This window comes from Channa argus, chromosome 10 (assembly GCF_033026475.1).
Source record: "Channa argus isolate prfri chromosome 10, Channa argus male v1.0, whole genome shotgun sequence".
Lineage (NCBI taxonomy): Eukaryota > Metazoa > Chordata > Actinopteri > Anabantiformes > Channidae > Channa > Channa argus.
In genome coordinates, this window is record NC_090206.1 from 7,298,981 (window position 1) to 7,321,866 (window position 22,886).

The 22,886-nt window shown below is 39.0% G+C and overlaps 4 protein-coding genes across 4 annotated transcripts; 2 read left to right on the top strand and 2 right to left on the bottom strand.

Annotated features, from left to right (window-relative positions):
• The first annotated feature begins 500 nt into the window (after positions 1–500).
• On the top strand, positions 501–12,977 carry ints6l (integrator complex subunit 6 like). The gene is made up of 18 exons (XM_067518535.1): positions 501–1,097; positions 1,220–1,297; positions 4,288–4,437; positions 5,704–5,793; positions 5,950–6,133; positions 6,257–6,385; positions 7,022–7,185; positions 7,548–7,700; positions 7,900–8,032; positions 8,434–8,528; positions 8,621–8,731; positions 9,201–9,416; positions 9,546–9,672; positions 9,812–9,954; positions 10,056–10,287; positions 10,383–10,763; positions 10,864–10,957; positions 11,323–12,977. Exons 1-18 carry the CDS (start codon positions 987–989, stop codon positions 11,423–11,425), a joined length of 2,694 nt encoding a protein of 897 aa, XP_067374636.1. The 5' UTR covers positions 501–986; the 3' UTR covers positions 11,426–12,977.
• Positions 12,978–13,929: 952 nt separating this feature from the next.
• Positions 13,930–16,371, bottom strand: mmgt1 (membrane magnesium transporter 1). Its single transcript, XM_067518546.1, has 4 exons — positions 16,234–16,371; positions 15,842–15,894; positions 15,649–15,752; positions 13,930–14,794 (listed from the first exon to the last, which is right to left on the bottom strand). The coding sequence occupies exons 1-4, from the start codon at positions 16,310–16,312 to the stop codon at positions 14,638–14,640; spliced, it is 393 nt and encodes a 130-aa protein (XP_067374647.1). The 5' UTR covers positions 16,313–16,371; the 3' UTR covers positions 13,930–14,637.
• A 180-nt stretch (positions 16,372–16,551) lies between these two features.
• On the top strand, positions 16,552–18,625 carry pfdn6 (prefoldin subunit 6). The gene is made up of 4 exons (XM_067518547.1): positions 16,552–16,751; positions 16,966–17,036; positions 17,153–17,277; positions 18,314–18,625. Exons 1-4 carry the CDS (start codon positions 16,688–16,690, stop codon positions 18,432–18,434), a joined length of 381 nt encoding a protein of 126 aa, XP_067374648.1. The 5' UTR covers positions 16,552–16,687; the 3' UTR covers positions 18,435–18,625.
• A 125-nt stretch (positions 18,626–18,750) lies between these two features.
• On the bottom strand, positions 18,751–22,666 carry her5 (hairy-related 5). Its single transcript, XM_067518543.1, has 3 exons — positions 22,400–22,666; positions 22,216–22,311; positions 18,751–22,120 (listed from the first exon to the last, which is right to left on the bottom strand). The coding sequence occupies exons 1-3, from the start codon at positions 22,577–22,579 to the stop codon at positions 21,641–21,643; spliced, it is 756 nt and encodes a 251-aa protein (XP_067374644.1). The 5' UTR covers positions 22,580–22,666; the 3' UTR covers positions 18,751–21,640.
• Positions 22,667–22,886: the final 220 nt, after the last annotated feature.

A 22,886-nucleotide genomic window follows, 5' to 3' on the forward strand; every position in this document is an offset into this window, starting at 1 on the left:
ACTGTTCATGATGCGGGTATGACTTTTCACTGACCTTTAAATAAGTTAGGTATATTTTCTAATCTCTTTTGAAATAAACATTTATGACCAAGCATAATAAGAGCATATGCAAAACACGCAGTGCGTTTTTAATAGTTTCAACGTATAGTTTTGTATGTACACATGGTCTAACAAAATGTCTATGTTTTGTCTTTCTAATATACTCTGTGTATGCCACTGCAGAATGTAAGTATGGCAATACTTTTATATTGCAAACATTAACCATTTGTAAACAATATCCATCCATTTTTACTTTTTTTTATATATCTGAGTTGCACATGATCTTGTTGTGTAGTGCTGCTAGAGTCAGATGGGCGGTGCGTTTGAGTGAGGCGTCATAAGCGCAGCAAGAGGAGAGAGTATGGAGAGTAGAGAGACAGAGAGCATGCATGTGTGTTTGTGTGTGTGTTTGTGTGTGTTGGGGGTGGGGGGGGTGGGATTATTGGTAAAAACAAATTCAGGTCTATGAATTTAAACAGTCACAACAATCATTTGTCTAATTTTAAGCCCGGGAGTTAAACTATATAATGGCAAGGACCACATTCACACAAGTGCCCCAAACCTCACTTTCAAACATCCGTTCGCTCGCCATACGTATGCGTATAGGCGTAGGTGGACGTACACTGTACCAGACCCATCTCGACCTCATTGTATACTTATGTATCGAAGGGGGGCGTGGCCTGAGGAATTGCGCTCAGCAAATGGCGTCGCAGTGGAAGGAGCGGGGCGTTCCATTTGGTTAGGAGCAGAAGTTGAACAGCGCGATCCGAGACAGAGCTCTAGAAAGGCAGATAGAGAGAGGGCAGAAGCAACGGCCCTCTTCTGGAGGGGGGGGGCTTATTATAACAAATATATGCACACATGTGTGAACTGTTTGGCCGCACGATAGGTCATATGTGGATAACAGTTATTTTAGAAAAGCATTCAACCGCGGCTTTACATTTAAAATGCCTATTCTACTTTTCCTGTTAGACACGTCCGCCTCTATGAATCAGCGCACTTATTTGGGTACGACGTATCTGGACATTGCTAAAGGCGCGGTTGAGGTCTTTATGAAGGTAAAGAATGATTTTACCCCGACTTTTCTCAGCAAGTATGCACCTAAGGTGAGCTTACGGTTCCATGGTCAAGATCGGTCGAAATTAATATATGTTGTTTTGGTTTTCTTTTTTTTTGACAGCTGCGTGCCCGAGACCCGGCTAGTAGAGGCGACAGGTACATGCTAGTTACATTCGATGATCCACCATACGGAGTGAAGGTAATAAGCAACTGATGCAATTTTTACATTTCATAAGTCGACCGTATTTTTCTGTCAGTGAGACTTTATTGTCCTTCTGGTTTGTAGTCAGTGTTGGGCGGCTTCCCGGTGGCGAAAGACGGCATTTTTTGCTCCAAATACCCGCAAACCCGGAGCTGCACTGCCTCCTAACATCCAGCGGACATTTTGCTTTTGTGTTGAGAAAAGTCTCGGGCGTTGAGATGGAGGCGGAGAGATTTATTATCGCTTATGACGTCGCTCTTTTTTCACAATACAATGTTTAGATTGGTCAAGAATCCCGCCAATCATCCTCTACCCCGCCCCTTGCTTCATCCACGCCTTACCATTGGTCAGCCTAGGCAGAAAGTTGATAAACCCTCTTCATCATGATAATTTTTTTAATTTTTATGTGAGTTCGCTAGAAGAAATTTCTCATTATTGATATGTTAATTAATTTGTCATGCCGATTCCATGCTCAGTATGGCTTAGCATACGGCCAAATCAAGTTTTCACCCACACACCCAGGCAACAAACACATACAACCTGTGAATCACTGCAATAATTTCAAGGGTTTCGTGTCAGTGGAGCTATGCTCACCAATAATCTGTTGACATGTTTTATGACCTGCACACATCTCTCTCAGCTTTTAATGCCCAATAAAATACAGTCTTAAGTACCAACATGAACCCCTGAAGTCCCCGGTGTGCTTCAGTGGCTGCTCTGTGCTGGAAATTGTTTGGATAACCAAACTCCAGCAACAACATCCTATTACATAGAACACAATATGCTGAGCAGTTACTCCATCCCATATCATTAATGTTTCAAGACAGTATAATAAGCTTTTCTTATAAACTCTTCTATTTATTTGCATGTGTTACAACCAAATTATACACGTTCAGAATTGGAAACTAGTAATCTGACTAATCATGAAGTTGCTAGTGTGATATTTACAACATGAATATACAGAAATACGTTGCTAAATATACTTTACAAATGCTATTAATTACTAGTTTATACTAGTTAATATATGTTTTTTATATTACTATTGACAGTTAACTTTTAGTGTATTTTGCTGCACCACTCCTACAGCAAAGAGTCTCAAACCAGAAGTGACAATAATGCGGTCTCTCTAGAAGGTTTCGGAACACATAACTAATAATAATATTGTAGAATAATATTGAATTGGAATTAGGCATACACATCAAGAAACATTAATTTAACAAATGTTAAGGGTTAAAACATTTTTCTTTTAATTTAAAAAATGTAAGTCACCTTGACCTGCATATTCAATTATACTTTTAACTATTGTGTTAATAATGTTAGGTCCAGGCCTTATTACATTTTTCTTTGAAGAAATTTGTTTTCATCTATAAAAGGGACAAGGCTGTTGACACCCCTCCTCTCCTCAAATAGAAAAAACATTTTTCATAATTTTATTACAGTATATTTAATGTACGCCCCATACTTTTTATGAAACCTATATTATTTTATTTTTAAAAATATATTATATTTAAATATAGTTGTCATACAACACAGATGAACCAGTTAACTTATATACACTCAGTTTTAAATGTTAAAAGCTGTGCAAGAATCAAAACAACGCATGCTATATTGGGCTATTTATTGATCTCCATAATACCACACACAAAGGACCATTTTCAACTCATTGCCTTATTACGTTATTGTTTATTTTCTATTGCCGCAGGTCTATGTATAGGAGTAGGGTCATAACACAATTCTGTGAGTGGATGCTGTCATTCATGCGATGCTTCCTACTTTCTTCACTGACCTTGCAGTATTCGCAAGTCCAGGTTCTTTCTAAATGTGGCCCGCTGAAATACTATTGTGTATTCCATTATAGCCCAATAATCCAGAATCGGATTCTCCTCCCTTACATAAAATTGTCCAGGTGCCGCTGTGTCAAGTGCTTTTCCCTTGTTGTAAAATCCTCAACTCTGCTTCCTTGTGCTCTTCCTCTCTTTGTCTTTGTCGTCTTCTCCTTTGTTGTGCTTTGTGTACAGAGGATTATGATGAAAGCACAAGGTTATACTGAATGGGGCTCCTCTGATTGCATAGTTACAGACGCAATAAATTGTTGATGTACAAGGAGAGAGAGGAGGTTGTGCAGAGATAAAAAAATAAATATTCTGCAGCCTGAATTATTGAATGGGACCTAAGCCCTAACATTTATGCTGGTCTACCCAAGGATCTTTGTCTGGGTTATTCCTTTTTTATTTAATTTTTGCTTCAGCAGCTCAGTCAGGTAGTTTGCATGACTATATATTGTGTATGTAAACTCATATAACACCACCCTTTCCTAAGAAAATCTATTTGTTGATGATATCCCACGATATTCCAAAAATTTACATATGCACTGACCAGATTCCTCACACACATGCTGATCCTGGCAATACAAGCTTTTTCTCTCTTCACTCTTCACTGTCTGTGTCTGCAATCTCTCACCTTCACTTTCCAGATAAAGGAAGTTGTAAGCTATCAGGTCATCCTTAGATTAAGCATGAAGCTTTAGCAGGTAATTGACCCAGCTGGAGAAAAGTCCAAGAGTGGTTACACACCCACATCCTATAGCCTATGAGTATATCTGTCACAAAGGACAAGGGAGCAGTAGGAAGTGTATTTTTGGATGCTTGTCATGTATGAAATCAGACTCTTTCTTAAACAGCTCGATTCAGCTCAAGTGCAGGGCTGAATTTCCAAAACATTATCTTCTATTTGCAGAGTCTGCCACAAACCGGATCTCATTTAATGGTTAACATTGGGTACATGTAGAAAGAGTCAACAGTTTGCTATGATCAAAACTCCTGTTACCAAAGGTGGAGTTCATGTGTGTGACATTAATCAGTTTTTGTTTGTTAGTGAACTTTGTTTTAGTATCTATGCGTCTATTGTCTGGCTATACATTGTGGATCTTTCCTGCAGTTTTGTTGTATGGTATGCTGTGCCTTCATCAAACTCTCCATATATTTCAGGCAGGCTGGAAGGAAAACCATGCCACCTTTATGTGTGAGCTGAAGAACCTGCAGGCATTTGGGCTGACTACACTAGGTCATGCTCTTCGAACAGCCTTTGACCTGCTTAACCTCAACCGCCTTGTCTCAGGCATCGACAATTATGGACAGGTATTTCACCCCAACATACTAATTGGCAAGAGACAGCAGAAAGGCAGTGTATAGAAAAAATGGCAAGTTAAATTACTGAATAATGAGCAACATTTTTGATATTCAATAAAATGTTTTTCATTTTTAAGCAAATATACAGAACATTCTCTTACTCCAGCTACACAGATGTGTGAGTTTGCTTCTTTGCATTGTGTGGGAGTAAACAAAATAAAAACAATGTACAATTTGATAGTGATTCAGGTGATTCCGCCAAACATTTTTCACAGTTTAAAATTAACATTTTAATTTGTCTTTTCTCAGTTCTATTTAAAGTTGAATTTAGTCATTGACAACATTGTAACATGTGGGAGATTGGTTGTTCAAAACATAGTGATGATTTTCATTGTACATTCCTATGTAAACTGTAATTTTTGCATATGGAACTAATGCATACTGTAGGTTAATACTGTTCTCTCCCCAAATGTTGTTTGTAGAAATATGCTCCAAAATGTATTTTAGCTTACTGAACAGCACTGTGGTGCAAATAATTTTGCCCCTCAAAGGTTTCGAGCAAGACTCACCCTTCTAAGCAATCAGAGAATTTTAGCGACTGCTACTTAGGTTTGGACCATTTTTGTTTATTGAAATTTTATAAAAATAACTATCTAGGGTGCTGGGGCAGAGCAGATTGCACTGTAACAGAGTAGGCCAGGAGGAGTGGATTCATTTCTACATTGTGGAAAGACATACCTTTGAGCCATTTCAAAGTAACAGTAAGATTAAGTTGGACCAGTGAGTAGGGTATTTCTGATAAAACCAACACACATACCAACATGTAAATTTTGAGGGAATGTTAAATGTTAAAAAAAATGGAAGATTTTGGAGATGAGTGCAATACTGCTTACAGATAACATTCATTGATTCGCTAACATGAATTGCAGAGTAATCCACTCTGTCTTGCCTCATTTAGCTCTGTCATCAGCTCCCTACACTGTCATTTACCTAAACCCCTGCTCCAACACAGAGTTAGATTACAAGACCCAAGTAATGATCCAGGAGTGTGTAACTCCTAGTTTACAGATGCATTCTGACACAAAGCAAAGATTACAAGTTGCCGCACACATAATAAAATTGACCTCTGCTTGAACAGTTAACCTCTCTTTTGCCATTTCTGTAAATAAGTGAGACCAATTACATTTTGTGCTCTAAGGAGACGTTTTGAGACAGAACTGAACACCGTTTTTGGTCTAGAATGTACATAAAGGAATGTTATTTATTCTCTCTCAGGGCCGTAACCCCTTCTTCCTTGAGCCATCTGTGATCATCACTATCACTGATGGTAACAAGCTTACACACAGCTCCGGGGTGCCAGATGAGGTATGAACAGAGAAAATGCACCAATAGTTTTTATTAATTTTGTAATAACAAACAGTTTTGTAAAACAGCAATTAGTGGCCTAGGGTGTTTTTTCCCTAATTCTCATTTCCCTCTAATTATCTTTGCCTTTTTCTTAAATCCCTGTCTGTTCTGTAGCTCCACCTGCCTCTGAACTCTCCTTTGGCAGGCAGCGAACTGACCAAAGAGCCCTTTCGCTGGGACCAGCGTCTGTTTGCACTGGTGCTAAGGCTACCAGGAGCAGCCACACCAGAAAATGAGCAGCTTGGGAGTGTCCCCACAGATGAGTCTGCAATCACCCACATGTGTGAAGTCACTGGAGGTTTGGTATTTTCTTTAATAGAGTGTTGCCCCAGGGAGGCTTCTGTATCCATTGATTTATCCATTGTGTCTATACTTAGTAATTCAGCCATTATCATTTTTGATCATTTGTTTTTTGTCCCAGGGCGATCATACTGTGTGCGAACACAGAGGATGCTGAACCAATGTCTAGAGTCTCTGGTCCAAAAGGTTCAAAGTGGTGTTGTCATTAATTTTGAGAAGACTGGGCCAGATCCATCTATTGTCGGGGAAGGTGAGTTTTCGGGTGATGCAAAGCCCAACAGCCATTACATGTCAAAATCATGTCTTTTGTCTACTGAAGAGTCTAGTGAAGTGCGAGAAACATTTCCATAACAGTTATTAGATACTGTGAACAGTGAAACAGGGTAAAAGCAGAAGAGTATTTTCTCATCCTGGATCACCATATCGCGGTTTTACACTAAAAGAAGAACTGTGTGCATTTTCTAGCTCAGACAAATACAAATTACACAAGTTACACTTACATAGCACTTTTCTACCTTATCGCTTCTCAAGGTGCTTTACACTGCTTCTCATCCCCCAATTCAGAGTTATAATCACACACAAACTCACACACCAATAAGAAGCTGCTATGCAGCTTTCCAGCACACACCTTGAGCATCGTACTTGGGGTGCAGAGTAAATTCAACTTTAACATCTTTTAGTTGCCAAAAGAAGAGATACCAAATTGAATGTGTTTAGTTTTAAGAATGCAAAATGTTTAAAAGAAGGCATTCTGCCATTGTGAGGGACATGCTAAGTGATGGAAGAGCATTTTCTTGTCATTCAATAAGGTTTATTTCCAATAACTGCTTGTATTTGTGAGCATTTGATTGAGAACGTTTCTTTTTTATGCTCTTTTGCTTTACAGATAACTCTTTGGAGACAAGTCGCCCTGTCTTGTCCTTCAGCCCACAGCTATGGCACAGTTGCCATAAACTAATTTATGTTCGACCAAATCCAAAGACTGGGGTGCCAGTTGGGCATTGGCCCATACCAGAGTCCTTCTGGCCGGATCAGAATTCTCCTACTCTGGTGAGCCTCGACAGGCTCACATATATCTCAGCTACATCTTTAGTCTGTGCAAGTTCCCTGCAATGGTGCTGGATTAATATAAACATTTGAATTTGACAGAACAGTGCTAATCTCCTGCTTCTCAGACTGTTTGTGTATCTTCACAGATGTACATCACTGAGTCACTGACACACATTTGCACCCAAAAGATCTCTTTTATCTTTTGTTCTTACTTTCATTGGCTTTTATTTTTCTTTGTGCCTTACCTCAATCTGTATTTTTACACTTAAAACCAGTATATTCCAGCTTTGCAACTCATCACTGATGTAAAGTCGACTGTACCACAGATTGTTGTGTCTGAAAAGTTCTTATCTCCATCTCAGCCACCCCGCTCTGCTCATCCCATGGTGCGTTTCTCTTGTGTGGACTGTGAACCCATGGTGATCGATAAGCTTCCCTTTGACAAGTACGAACTGGAGCCCTCTCCGCTCACCCAGTACATTTTGGAAAGGAAGTCACCTCACATATGCTGGCAGGTAAAGGAGATATCCACACACCTATTATCTCTGCTATCTTATTGCCTCTGGGAATTTTCTGAAAACTAGAAACGAGGTTTCTGACTTTATTTGAAATATTTTTCTACAATGTAATAGTTAAGTGAACCATTTACTAAGGTTTTAGTTTTTTGGTAATTAAAAAATTATTTGACTCGATTACTTTCCTTGTTGTCCTCAGGTGTTTGTTAGCAGCAGTGGGAAGCAAAATGACCTTGGACAGCCGTTTGGCTACCTTAAAGCGAGCACCACTCTTACCTGTGTCAACCTGTTTGTTATGCCTTACAACTACCCAGTCCTTCTCCCACTCCTCGGTAAGACATATGGTAGTAAAAAGGAGCTAGGTCAGTAGGCCTGAGCTGATATTAAACTTAAAAAGATTTTTTTCTGGGTCACTTCTTCATTTGTCATCTGTCATTTTGCTTCAGCTATAAACATCATTACACATAGATGGGGTTATAACAAATATACATAAGGATCAGTTATTTTCAATAATGCTATACAACAAATACATATATTGGTGATGATTTATTTACAAGGGTGGTGTATCTTAGTGAATGTTTTCATGCGTGTCTTAGGTGTGTGTCTGAATGTGTGTACAGCAGTCAGCCGTGCCGCAGCAGGAGAAGTAGCAGGTCAATGGCTGACTGGTCACAGCTACAGAATCCTACAAATGTTTTATCAGAAATTCTGCTCTTTATTTGTCTCCTTTCAGATGATTTGTTTAAAGTCCACAAGCTCAAACCAAATCTCAAGTGGCGACAGGCCTTTGAGATGTACCTGAAGACAATGCCTCCATACTACCTCTTGGTAAATTATTGCTATATCTTTAGTAAATGTTCGCTGTATAAATATATTGTTTTTGCATATGACTAACATGCACAATTTCCCCCTTCAATCAGCCCTTAAAAAAGGCGTTGAGGATGATGGGTGCACCGAATCTTATTGCAGACACCATAGACTGCGGTCTGAGTTACAGCGTCATCTCATATCTAAAGAAGCTAAGCCAGCAGGTAGAGTGTCTTTGCCTGCATTTTCTTTTAACATTACTTTCAAAAATAGTGACTGGAGTGGAAGTCACTTTAAATGACCGAACCGAATTCGTTGTATGTGTTAGCATACAGCCCAAAAACTGTGATTCTTAATGTAAATGGTAGAAAAATGCAGATTTAGCCATTAATGTCAACCACAGTGACACTGACTGTAACTTTGCTGTAAAGATAATCAGCACTTATACAGTCTTTTGAAATATTGGAAAGCTTCTGTTTACACTGTTATCTTCAATGAGAAAAGCTAAAACTTCTTTGTTATTTTAAAATGGGCAGAGCAGTTGATATTTTATTTATTTCTTGTATTGTTTAAATTAGTTTTCTGAATGTTTGTGTTTGTGCCAAATTCGTCGCCTAAATTTCACTCTGAACTTATTTCTAAGTGAAGTAATTTTAAGTGAAGTTATTTTTTCTTTGTATTGTTGAAATGAAGGCAAAGATCGAATCAGAACGTTTAATTGTGTCCGTGGGGAAGAAGGCTCCCCAAGAAACTGGCATAAAAGTGAGAAACAACTCCAGCTCTCTTTCTCTGGCCCACCGGCGAGATTTTAAGCAGTTGCTGCAAGGAATCACAGGGGAGGTGCCTCTTCGCCCTGTGGACATCAACTTCAAAGAGTTTGCTGGCTTCCAGATTGCCCTGCTCAACAAGGTAACATTTGAACAATAAGGACATCTCTGAGGCATATGATTTACTTCATGTGGGCGGGAAGGTTACAGAGGAAACAGGGCAGGTGCAGTGTTTGAAGGCTGTCATCAACTAGACCTACTGTGTTAACAGGATGTAAAACCTCAAGCTTATCGAAATGCATACGACATCCCAAGACGAAACCTTCTGGATCAGGTCACTCGAATGCGCTCCAATCTGCTACGAACATCACAGAAACTTATCCGAGGCCAAGACGAAGGTATAATAACCTACCTGTAATGTACTTGAATTATACCAATGCGTATCACCTGATATCTCACAACAGCAAAATAAAAGGTTTATAGTGAATCCTGTGTTTTTAGATTATTACTAACATAACATGTCATTTGTTTTGTTAGATTATCTGCACAGTATCCCAGTAGCTCAGATGGGAAACTATCAGGAATACCTAAAAATGATGCCATCTCCTCTGAGAGAGATTGATCCTGATCAACCTAAACGCCTGCACACATTTGGAAATCCTTTCAAACAGGATAAGAAGGTAAAAATATGTCAATTAAAAGTTTTTTTTAAAAAATAATTTAACTATAAATAGCCTGGGTTTAAAAATATCTGTCATGTTCTTTTAAATGGTAATTTTAGGGGATGATGATAGATGAAGCAGATGAGTTTGTAGCAGGCCCTCAAAACAAGAAAAGAGGAAATACCAACGATTCTAACTTGGGTGCCACTATGAAAAGAAGGCGGAGTATGTCCCCGTTGCTGCGGAGGCCACAGACTCCACCTGCGAACACCAACCATGTGGTGGCAGGAAAGAGTCCAGGAATGATTCAAGGGCAGCTGAACCTCAATAAACCAATCCCCCAGCAGAAAGGTAAGACTGTTTCTACAACATATGCACTTAACTGTTATTACTGGCTGAGTGACAAAGATTAAGATAGTTTGAAAAATTCTGTGTGACCGTCACAGGAGTGGATGGCAACAATGTTGTGGTCGCCGAGAGTAATGGTGATGTGGTTCTTGGGCCTGACTCAGAAGAGATCTGGTCCTCTGAGGTGGACCCTGTATCAGAAAACCCATCTTCACTGAGCCCTGAGGAGAAGGCTGAGCTATCATCCATGGATCGGGAAGACGACGTCAGCATAATGGAGGAGACACTAGTAGATGATCATCTAGGAGAGCAGCCGTTGCAGGAGAAACAAAACTGTGAGCGGCTAAGTCCGCAGAGCCAGCTAGAGGGCATTGAAGCTGACCCTGCAGTGCGTGAGACCATTTTCATAGCCCCGTTAGATGGCAGTCAAGCCGAGCTGCGGACACGGGTCATAAAGGAGGTTCGCAAACCTGGACGAAGTGAGTGTAACGTTATTTAGATTTGTTTTATAATCTCCTGAAGTTAGATGGCATAATGGGAAGGATCCAATTGTTTCCTCATCTTTCTTCTTTTTGTCAGACTATGAGGCAATACTCCAACTACTGCAGCAAGTGAAAGGACCACTAAATGTCCAAAGGTACTTCATTCAACATGCCATCAAAGAGGCTGTCAGGTAAGAACCAGTGACTCTATCTTGGTTTTGTCACTAGAAGGATTCAGTGGTTTTAATGTTTTCATAGCGGTACAATAATCCTGGCCATGACACAGAATACACCTGACTTCTGTGTCATTTAGTTCTGTGTTACTGCAGTCGCATTATACTTTAGAGTTTGTGTCTATGAAACACTGCAGTTATCAACAATGACTCATAACCACATTGCAATTATGTTCATAGCCTTTCAAAGCAGGTTCACCCACATAAATACTCCCTGGCTTGTTTTTTAGGTAGATGCTGTCTTGAATTAAACTTCTCTAATAATTACCGTACCCTGTGTATTTCCCTGGCTCTTTCTAATTTTTTTTTTGCATCTGTCCCAGGTTCAAGAAGCGGGTACTGATCCAGCAGCTGGAGAATGCCCTCGTTGAGGTAGAGGCGAAGCATGCAACATCTCCACAACTTCCTATTGATTATGGCAGATAGTGATGGAGCATCTTTGCTATGGTACTGTTGCACAGTATGTTCGGTTGACCGTTTTATATTGCCACTATAGAATAGACATCCTTATTGACTGCCCTCATGACACGATTGGGTAACGGGAGACAGAAAAGGACTAAGGATGCCACTGATTGAAGATGCTTCTACTGTTCTTGCTGTTACATCACATCACATCATTTACATGCACAAGGGTTAACTGGTAGAGGGACCTTCAGAACAGATCCAATCGGACTTTAGGTCTAATCATCTTCATATTGACAGATGCCTTAAACATCCATATGGCTTTTGTCTGTATCGGCAAATGGTTCAGTAGACACACCCCATCAGACACACAGTAAGCTGACAGGTCCTTAAATGGCAGAGCAAAAGATAGACATGGTTATTTTTGTTATTGTTGTTCTTTATTAACAGACCTTTCTTCAGCTGGTCTGAAAAGTGTTTGTAAGACAGTTTTCACTTAATTTAATATCGGCTGATGTGACAAATCGGATCCGCCCAGGTACACCTCATATTTTAAGTGGTAAATCTGCATTATTGATGCACTGATGTTTTTTGTTATTGAAGTTGATACTGCTATTGTAATATTTCCCTATTCTTATAAGCTTATTCTGATAGGCGTTAGCATTAAGGGTTGGGTAATATAAACAAAATCAATGAGTTTATGCACAATTTTTCTGTAGCAATATTTAATATAATTCCAGAAATTCAGTTGAAGACAAAGTACCCAAATGGAAATATGTACTTTTGGCTAATCCAGTCAAATTGCGTTCATGCTAAAATGTATATCCAAAAATGCCATATTAGCTTATTACCTTAGAAATGAGACAACAACATCTCTGGTCTCGTACTATACAGTATCATATTGCCCAAACTTGATTAGAATGTTTAGATTAAAAAAGCTAAACTAAACATTAATCTAACCAATCATTAAATGACGTTTACATGTCTAAGTTGGGTCCACTTTGTTACTGATATGACAGTTTTATTGATATGTTCCTGGAAACAAACATCAGGCAGTGATGCTTTGAAAAGTGGAAACTTTTGACACCAAAGCTGTATTAGATGAATCAGTATTTTGGGACACCTGCACATTACTGCGTTGGACTGGAAAATGAACATATTGTAATGACTGAGCATGATTGTTCAGTTACCTGCTAATACAGCAATAGAACCCATACATACACACACACAAATCTTCCTCCACAGCATCACAAACACTCCATTCATTCCCAGACTCTCGACCTCATTCTCCTCCTCTCCCCTGGGTCGGGCTCCCTCTGCTGCTTTATACCGAAACCCACAATTAGCACTCCTCCTTTGTTCTTCTTGTTTTTATGACAAATGTACACTACTTTCTACTGTTCATAAGTAATATAGATTATTTTTGTGAATTTGTTTATTTCAGAATATAAGAAATATTTTAAAAGAAATGTTTGCCAACTTTGTAAAATGTTAAATACAATTTGGAAAGTTTTATCAACCAATGTTTTTTTTAACAAGACAAGAAATAAACCTCATGTAGGATGATAGTAAGACCTTTGTGTGCCATTGTGTGTATTTCTAATATGACATGAGATTCAGCATCTTAAAATAACCTTCAAACATCTCAATCATTTTACAGAGATTAACAAATCTCAGTGTTATGTCCTCAGAGGGACCATCCCCTCTATGTTGGTTAGTGCAGTTTGAAAAGGTTGTTGGCTTTACTTAAATCAGAATCTTTGTGTTTCTGATTGGAAAAACCTATTGTAGACCCTTACTTTTTAACCCTTAAATATGAACAAGTCTCTGCATCACAGTTAAAGATTTGCTTTAATTCAGTTTTACCAGTTATCTGGATCATCATTTCTGTCATTATAAAGCCTGAAGAGAACACGTTCAGCTATGTACAAGGAAAAACAGCAAACCTAACTAATGTTTTTGTCCGTTTTCCGAGCTAATTTATGTCATGACCCCCTCCCCCCCGATCGGTCTTCCCAACCCTGCAAACTACTGGATTACTGGAACCATAAAACTAATAAAATCGCACCAAGCCATCCAAAAAGCTACTTCATTCTATATGATATTAAGTGCTCAAGAACAAATTGTCATCTTACACAGATTTCATAAATTCCATTATTTGGAGATATTCAAGAGGAAATGTTCAGCTGATGAGGTTGATGCAAATCCTTAATGCTGCACAATTTTTACTTGGAAAAACATAAAAGCTTTTTGGAGATCTGAGCCTGCAAGTTCAGCCTCCACTGACACCTAGAGTCCAACATGAAAAACTGCAGTTGCTCTCATCTGGTCAAAACTTGAGTAATGCTGTGGTCCAGCAACAAGGTCACTTCTGCACATAACCATGGCATGGAATTTGTTTTTGTAACTACTTTCACATTTATTTATTTATTTATTTAGGGAGATTTTTATCACTTATTTGGAAAAAGGCAACATTCACACAATCTGTTGGCAGTTAAAAAAAAGAAAAGAAAAAAAAAAGGTTGACGCCTTGTAAAATCAGTATGCCTTTTTATTAAATTAAAAACAATGTCTCGAATCTTAACAAAACACAAAATGAAGGAAACATAAACATCATCTAAATGAATGGACCATTACTTTCTATTTCACTTTAGTGTTCACAGTATCATTAGAACAACTGTAATGGTTTGTGTTCTCACATTTCTCACCTTGACCGTGAAATAAATCAAACCTTTTCCTTGCATATAGCACATATGATCGTTTATGCTTCTAGGACATCATCAAGGACATAAAGGGCCCCCAGTTTACACACACAACTCTTTCAAATTCTTGCCCAAGTAGCTGCTTTAGACTGATGTGTGGCTGAAATGAAACAGTAACAAAATAGGCTTTTTTTTTTATATCCCTCATACAAAGGATATACAAAGGACAGCAAAATTCCAAGTGGGCTCAGAAGGGAAAATGTAGGAGGATGTCTCAGTATCTTAAGACTCTAAAGCATTAACAAACTGTATATACAAACAAATCTGCTTGGAAAAACTGAAGAGTTGGCACAGTCAGTGTTGAATATGGTGGTGATCACTTCTACGCAGAGATGCAAGTTTGGACAGAATATTAGTTTATGTACAAGTACAAATTATAGTTGAGGAAGCAGAATTCTTATTTTGCTCCCTCTGTCTAACAAAAACAAATCCTATCTGACGTTGATGATGTTACAAGCAGGAAAAGGGCCAGTCTCAGTGCAAATGCTCCAGTTTGCGTAGCCTTATGGGATTGGGAAGAGCTTGCTGGTTGCGTCCAGAGGACAGCTCCTCCTCTGGTGAACGAAATAGCACGCGACCACGATGATTAAAAAGGTAAAAAGATGGGTGGTTTCTCAATGTATCAAATGTTCTGAAATTTTAAAAAAAAGAACAACATTATCAAAAGGCTGCCACTGCACACATATTAAATTACCTTAGATATACAGTTTTGCACTTGTTAGACAGCTTCTGCAGCAAGTGTACTAAAATGCATTTGACAGACCTCTGGCAAATCACATATTTTAATGTGACCATTTTCTTTTTTGCCATTCTCCTACTTTTATTTATTGTGAATTTTAAATAAGATATAGCAATCTTTTGTCACTTTGACAATGAAAAATACAGCCATATTTGTACATTTACAATTAAATTGACCATGATTCAATGTTGTAATAGAAAAATAAATAAAAAGGTGAAAACTTCACCTAATGGAGGATTGCATTTTATATGCACTATATACACTGTAATCTTTTTAATTAAATTCTCAAGCAGAGATATAAATAAGAGGGAAACATAAACTGTATAATAAGAAAAAGACAAAAACTAAAATGTAATATAAATATAGATATAAATGCAACACTAAATGTAATATAGATGTTTTTGGTCTCATGTGTCTGCTCTTTGCATTATGTTTAGTTAGTTGACAGACAAATATTTATCAGAAACTATTTAGATTGTTTTAACTGTAAATATTGGGGTTTAAACAGTTCACACAAAATCAACTTAAAGACATTACCATGTACTCAGAGAAAATGGCAGTGTCATAGTCATATTTTTCCATATTCCACTTAAAAGCAACTATGAGATGTTTAGCTGTTTCTGTGGGAACTGATTTCAGGAAATGTTACTATAAACGCTGTAGAGGTGGTGAAGAACATGCTTCCCCTTTGGCAAAGGAAACAATTACATTAACAGAGGACTAAGTTGCAAGACAGCTTAACTTACTTGTTTTTTAGCTCCGATGAAGCGTCCATGTCTTTGAACTCTCCAGCAATGTGGACAATACCATAACAGGTCATCACAAACGATAATAAGGTCTGTAATACAATCTGCAAACAGACAAATATATTATGATAATAGAAGAAACATTTATTCGAAGTCTGAAGTAACAGGAAAGCAGAAAATCAACGGTACTTACATCCATTGGTAGCGTCTCATTTTCCTTCTCTGTGAGTCGCATGTATGATCGATCTGGCAAGAAAAATTCGCCGTTATTTTAAAAGCTTCCAAGTTTGCATGGTGACACAAGTAGGTAGCTATGCGGCTCAATTTGGGCTAATCTGGTAAGTCGTGTCGAAAATGTAACATTATTACGCTAAAACGTTTGGTATATTGAGATTAGGGAAGTGCAGGTGAACATTTAAGTCTGTTACCCTTGCGACTAATTCAAAGAAGAGCTAAGCTGCGCTAGCATCTAGCTAGCTAGCCTGACCAGCTGTTTTTCTCGACCTGTTCGTTGGCAACAGAGCCCCTCATACAATAAACACTTTAGAGGAAACCAGTGCCTTCGCTCCTTACACTACTACTTACGCTGGGCCGCTGAGAAAGCTGCATGGGCTAAGGCAAAAAGTCCGACGCCGACAACACCTTTCCAAAACGACGAGGCCATCTTGAACGAGCTCGATGAGGACTGGGACCAGTGTCGTAAAACATTGTCGTAAACAGCCGCAAACGTGACAAAGTTAATATTATTCAGCATAATACATTACATAAAAGTATTCACATCTTTGGTATTTATCTAAATATATATACATTCATTAAAATTAAAACATTTTGTTTATATGTACGGATTTAGCGTTTGTCGTGCTTAAAGAAAAAAAAACATGATGAGCTTTTACTATGAAGGGACGGGCTAATATCCGGTTTAGTTGTTGCTTTTCCCGGAGCTAACGCTGAGAATTTTATGATAAGCCACGTTTAGCTACAGATCTCTTATATCTCGTATATTTACTCAATCCAGAATATTTCTTCAAACGATACAAATATGGCAGAGGCCATCCAAAAGAAACTAAAAGCGGAAGTAGAAAAGTATGCTCAGATGCAGAAAGGTGAGTACTAGCATAGCTTTGTGTTTGTTCTCATATCGTGTCATGTTGGGGCGAGCTAATAGACCATATTAGGACACCGTATTGTACATTAAATAAAGTTGTTTGACAATTACTATACATTTAAATTATTATCGCAACAATATGTACATAATTGAGAATTGCATTCACATAATGTATGTAGTCATAACTTAATGGCACATGTCTGTCTGTTCAGATGTTAGCAAGAGCATGTCAGCCAGACAGAAGCTGGAGACGCAGCTAACGGAGAACAATATTGTCAAAGAGGTAAATCACAACTAATCACCCTTCCAATAGCTTATTTTTCTTGCATCTTTGTCCTTCGATCAAATTTAATACGAATGTGTTATAACGTATTACACACGTGATCCCTGTCTTTTCAGGAGTTGGATTTGCTCGACAGCACAAACACAGTTTTTAAGCTTATTGGTCCAGTATTAGTGAAACAAGATCTGGATGAGGCCAAAGCCACAGTCGCAAAAAGGCTGGAGTATATTAACGGTGAAATGTGAGTCTGAAGAAAATACAATTTTTATGTTTTATTTTTTTGTCCAGTGCTCATGTCATAAGCCCTATAGGATTCAGCAGTTGTTTTATTGCTTGCACAGTTATGGTGTTTGGCCTAAACAAAAACTGCCTTTCTCCAAATTTGTTTTTAGACAAATCATAAATCCTGTGTACAAGCTTAACAAAGTGTAGATCATGTGCTGATGTTGGAACAAAATAGGAAACATTTCCCTGGTAATATATTATGGCTAGGACTTCCCACAGCTTATATTAATCACTGACTTACATGGACATGCTTTGGACTGCAATTTATTATTTGTGGGGTCCAACTTTTAATTCATATTACCGGTTAACATTACTATAGTTAGAAAGGTTATAGTTAGAAAATAACATCAGCTGGCACCTATTATTTAAATAGAATGCTGCTGAGCCATTAGATCAATTCTTTTCATGCCCCCAGTGTTAAAAATACCACCGATACTGCAGTACATACTGTATACTTAATTGACACTTGCACTATATGGCTTCAGGTATTGTGTCCTATCTTCTCTGATGTGTCTTCGATCATCTTCGTACCTTAATTGAAAGCCTATAAGATGTTATTTATGTGTGCCTGACAAACTGGAGATAATAACTGGAGAAATTAATAAAACACTAGTAGTGCCTAGTCTCATGTACGTGTGTGATTAATATACAACACTTAAAATAGTATGGCATTGACTGAACAGGGTTGGTTTATATAGAAATGTTTGTCCTGTCCACTTTGGATTAGGCATGTGGAAAATGAATTATCTTAATTTTCTCATGTCAGTATGTTGATAATTATGATGTAAATCAAGTCATTATGCTTTACTTCAAGGATTTGACAGACCCTCTTGAACTAAAGGACTTTTTTATTGATCTCTCCATTCACATTAATCATGCAGCTATATAGTAATTTGGCACAGCCCCTTGTCAAATATATTCTAATAATTTTATTTATGTCTCATTGAAAAAATATTGTATTTATTTTTTTTTTGTATTTCCCTTGTTTACAGTAAAAGGTATGAGACGCTCCTAAAAGAAATGGAAAAGAAATCTGAACAACATCGAGAAGTCTTGTCCAGTTTACAGCAGGAGTTTCAGAGGGCTCAGGGCCTGGCTGTTGGCAAAGTCTGACCTACTTATGAAGTTGCACACTTCCCCACAACACACACATATACTGAAAAAAAGTGGAAGGGATTAGTCATAATATAATGTAAACCAATTGCTTAAGGCTGAGTAATTTCTGCTTGTATATTGTCAATAACATGCAGTGTAATTACTTTAACTTTTCTCGTATGGCTAATAAAGATGTTTTACAGAAAGATCCTAACTTTAATTTTCATTGTGTGAGCAGAGCTAGATGCTGTTGCAGGTGCAGCGCCTTTGCATGTTTGCTTTAATCACTGGGGGGCTGAGTGCTGATCACTTACAGATCCGCCCCACAGATCGAAGCAGTCAATGAAAGACACCGCGGTGCTGCATTGTTGATTAGCAGCAGCACTTTAGGCAACATGAATAAAAAACAAAGGCTTAAACAGTTTTAAGAACAGAAACTATTCAGTAGGCACAAACAGCTGATGGCTGCACATTAGCAGTACAAAAACTCAGGTCAATGTATAGTAGGATTTAAACTTGCACCTCGGTTTTAACTCACGTAAAAATGTTCCATAACTTGTAGGTACGTGAAACAAATGTGCAGTAATAACATTGCGCCGCAAAGTGTTGTTCGAGCGCGAGGCTGCCACCTCGAGCGCGTGGGTGCCTGCAACTCCATTAACACCCTGAGGTGCAAGGAGTTCACAGTATCCTAACTCCTGGACACAGGCCCACACGTGGTCGCTAGTAAATGTATTTCACAGACACATTTTCGTTGGTTACTATTTGTTTGCTTTGTAACAAAAGGGAAACACTGGGTGCGTAGGTGCACAGCGACCAGCCACAACATTAAGTACAAGCCAACACAGCGGCTCAAGGTTGTAGTTTCTCACAATTCTAATATATTTGTTTCTGAGGTCATAGTGGGTCCTGGAGCGTATCACATTACGAGGTGGTTCTAAAGTTCTGGCCACCCAAATTAAAGGAAATGACGCAGCCAAAACATGAAAAAAGAGACAAAATAGAACCATGTAAATGCACGATCCACGGCAGAGCTATCGTGTTACACTGCATTGCACTGCAAAGCTGCAGCTAATGTCGTGGCCGGTTGGTGTGTAAAGTATTAAAAGTTCCACGCAAACTTTTCTAGAGGCTTCAGAAGTTAAATAGAGGTGCCTGTTGTAAAAAAAAAAATAAAATAAAATTCTCAGGCTTCTTGTGTGACTGCAAGCATCAAATGGTTTGATAAGACCAAAATGGAACGTGTCGCTGTCTTTGCGTTGGTTGGGATCGTGTAAAAACCAACACTTCACTAGTTTACATTTGATTGAAATGTTCAGCAGCATGGTGCGTTTCTGAGGTCACTATTTGTCTCAACGTTTGGGTTTATTCTGATCACAGTATTCGTGTTTTTGTTAAATTGACAACTAGAAATCCACATCCGACTGCTCCAATAAATTCTGCCACTGGACCAATTGTCATCTTCATTTAGGCAAATTAAACTCTAATCTGAGTCCAGCATTAATTGATTTACTTAGTCATGTGGCCTTGTCGCGGGGGGGTAAAGCTTGAAATCGCACAAAGGAGCATCCTGTCCAGAGATCAGCCCGACGGGATCAACTCTTCCTTTGATAAAGAATGTTTCAAACTGGCTTTGAAGGAGTGTGTGTATTCCCGAGCTGGACAATCCTAATGGCCACACAGGGCTGAAGGAATTAACTGTAACGACTCGGGCAGAAGATGGTGCGTTTGCGCATTGATATGTTAATGAATGTGGGAGATTGTTGTAGTCTGTTGCTGTTATTGCTGTCATTTAAAAGTAGAAAAGCAAACGAGAGTGGCCATTGTCCTCTGTGTGGCAGTTTCATCCAGTTTTCAACAACCACTCCCTTTTGTAACAATAGAAAGAATTGCCATTTGGTCCTATAGGCCATGTCTGAACTGGCTAAATGTTAGCATGGTGAGATTGGCTCCTTAATCAGACTAAATCACAACGTTACCACACATGGGCCGCCGTGTTTCATTTTTAACCTCAGCTCTATTTAAGATCAACATCTAAAAAAAAAAAAACAACAACAACACCTAAAGCACCGGGACTGGTTTGGCCTCACTTATCATTAGTGGCATCTGATGATGGCTCTCTGGCGTTTAAGTGGCTCCTACAACACAAACAATCGTAATTCGGCACCTGGAGAATTTGAGTAGATGTTAAAACAGCTGAGCACGTGTTGCTGCTGAGCCAAAAGGCTGAGCTTTGTAAGGATCCCACACAGGTCTATTACAACTGACCAAACACTGTGTGCCAACTAGTTCACGTTTGGACACAATTTTAGATTGATCAGCCTAAAGGCTACTATGGTTGGCACTATTGAATATTTTACGTGTGGATTTATCTCTCCATTATTTTATTTTTTGTAGCATTAGTCAATTAATCGATTTCACTAACAGCAAACCTTAAACATCAGCACAGCGGTTTTGCTAAGTAAGGGATAGGAACAATCCTCCCATTTTTTTATAATGTTGCCATCAAAACAGCCACAGATTAACTTTCTTTTGCTTAAGTGTTTGTTGAGTGCTTGAAAGTATGATGCTGCATTTTGTAGATTTGATGGTTGTGGCGCCTTCTGGATTATAGACAATGTGCGAATGTCTTGTTTATGAGTTTGCTTACATTTGAAAAACGGCCCTTTCCAGATCATTGAAGCAACAGCCCTCCATCAGCATTTCAATAGACTATAATGAAAACTGCCAACTGCTGTCCAGCCAGATAAAGTATCTGTTATCTGCAGATTTCCCCTCTATTCTCACAAACTGCTGCTACTCAGACGCCCAGGCACAGGCTATTAACACACCAGACAGCCCACTTGAATGATCTGAAGTAATCAGGGAATTGTACTTTTATTGCAAATGAGAACAAAGAATTCAGCAAGTACAACCACAGCTTCTAGTATCATGTATCAAATATTTACATCTCAGGGCAAAAAAAAAAAAAATATGCACACGTTTCAAATACACCAAACTGCAGTTTTGATGTCAAATAACAGCGGACTTTTCCGCCTAAGAAATCTCATATCCACACCAGAAAAAAAAAAAAAAAGGCGTGTATCATGAGCGTGCAAAACAGCCGAGCTAAAAAAATCCCATATGGAGAACCTTTCATGTGAGTTGTCAAAAAACATTCACTGTACAAAATATTGCTTGCTGTACAACAAATCTGTATTTACACCGTAGAGGGGAACTGTCTGTTACTGAGGCCAGGGCCTCCACACGGGGTCGGTGATGTGCGTCGAGGCTATAGTGGCGGAGAGCAGTTCCCTGGTGTCACAGACGAGGCCATCGCTCTGTTTGGGGTACAGGTGATGGTGGGGCTGATGCTGAGGAGTCAGAGCAGCAGACTCCCCACCAGCAGCGGATATGAGGGCCCTGTGGATGGAGCTGGGAGCCGAAGGGTACGTCTGGGGACCTGGTAGCGCAAAAGAGGCCTGAACTGCATCTCCGCTGGTTTCCTCTGACTCCTGACTTTTACTGGCTATGAAGTGACTGAACTGCAGCAGACAAGACCTCATGCCATCATGGTAGCTGGACCGGGGGTCACAGGCCCTTTTCTGGTCCCGGGAGTGCACCTTCTTCAAGGCCCGACCTTTCCCAGTATCCTTCTCGTTTTTCAGGAACTGGACCACACTCTCCAGAATCTCTGCTTTCTCCACCTTCGGATTCTTCAGTTTCTGCATTGAGATAAATATATCATTTAATAATTTGCTTCACAGCGAGATTTGTTTAGTCAGAAACCTTAAAATATAAGCACGGCGCAGGGCCATACCTCGTTGTCGGTGTTATCCAGCATCAGAAGGCGCAGTGTCTCCAAACTGTGGTTGATCCGCTCCCGTCTGCGTTTCTCCATGACAGGTTTAGAAACCTTGAAATCGCCATGAAAATATTAGAACTACATTTAGATTATTTATTTCTTATAAATTCGGTTAAAGAGTCAGAATTTGGCAACTTACCCTTTTGGTAGTCCTCGACTTGGGAGACTCTGGTAGAGATAAAGTCTTCATGCTGAAAGTTGACTCGCGTCTGCCCTTAGTGTGAATCCAAACCCGATAATGGCACGTCTGTGTCCCCACTTGCAATTTGTTGATCTCCCCCGCAGACAGCCACGCCCCCACTGGACAAATCTCATTCATTCAGCTGCACACACGCCACACACGAGAACTCAGGTGTACAAAGGGATCTGCAGTTGTCTCCATGATGCAAATTTGATTTGTATTTCATATTAGGCAGAAAATATAATCTTTTATTTAAGCTACATTTTTAAAGTAGCCTAAAGTTAATGAAGTATGTGTGGACTTCCAGCTAAGAGTTTGGTTAGTCAAATAAACACTACTAAATGGGTTTTCTTTCTTAAAGTCACTGGTTTCAGACAGTAGTTTATGTCCCAAACATCTTTATCCTCATTCATTGGAGGTGAAAATGCGTAAAACGTTTCTGTAC

Bases quoted from the DNA above. Each gene is read 5' to 3' on its own strand.
- mmgt1 (XM_067518546.1), bottom strand. From the start codon at position 16,312: ATGGCCTCGTCGTTTTGGAAAGGTGTTGTCGGCGTCGGACTTTTTGCC. The intron at 15,895-16,233 runs GTAAGTAGTAGT...TTTTCTTGCCAG, and splicing joins AGCTTTCTCAGCGGCCCAGC to ATCGATCATACATGCGACTC. The intron at 14,795-15,648 runs GTAAGTTAAGCT...TTAAAATTTCAG, and splicing joins TCATCGGAGCTAAAAAACAA to AACATTTGATACATTGAGAA.
- her5 (XM_067518543.1), bottom strand. From the start codon at position 22,579: ATGAATGAGATTTGTCCAGTGGGGGCGTGGCTGTCTGCGGGGGAGATC. The intron at 22,312-22,399 runs GTAAGTTGCCAA...GGCGATTTCAAG, and splicing joins AGTCGAGGACTACCAAAAGG to GTTTCTAAACCTGTCATGGA. The intron at 22,121-22,215 runs GTATGGCCCTGC...ATCTCAATGCAG, and splicing joins TGGATAACACCGACAACGAG to AAACTGAAGAATCCGAAGGT.
- pfdn6 (XM_067518547.1), top strand. From the start codon at position 16,688: ATGGCAGAGGCCATCCAAAAGAAACTAAAAGCGGAAGTAGAAAAGTAT. The intron at 16,752-16,965 runs GTGAGTACTAGC...CTGTCTGTTCAG, and splicing joins GTATGCTCAGATGCAGAAAG to ATGTTAGCAAGAGCATGTCA. The intron at 17,037-17,152 runs GTAAATCACAAC...CTGTCTTTTCAG, and splicing joins AGAACAATATTGTCAAAGAG to GAGTTGGATTTGCTCGACAG.
- ints6l (XM_067518535.1), top strand. From the start codon at position 987: ATGCCTATTCTACTTTTCCTGTTAGACACGTCCGCCTCTATGAATCAG. The intron at 1,298-4,287 runs GTAATAAGCAAC...CATATATTTCAG, and splicing joins ATCCACCATACGGAGTGAAG to GCAGGCTGGAAGGAAAACCA. The intron at 9,417-9,545 runs GTAACATTTGAA...CTGTGTTAACAG, and splicing joins AGATTGCCCTGCTCAACAAG to GATGTAAAACCTCAAGCTTA.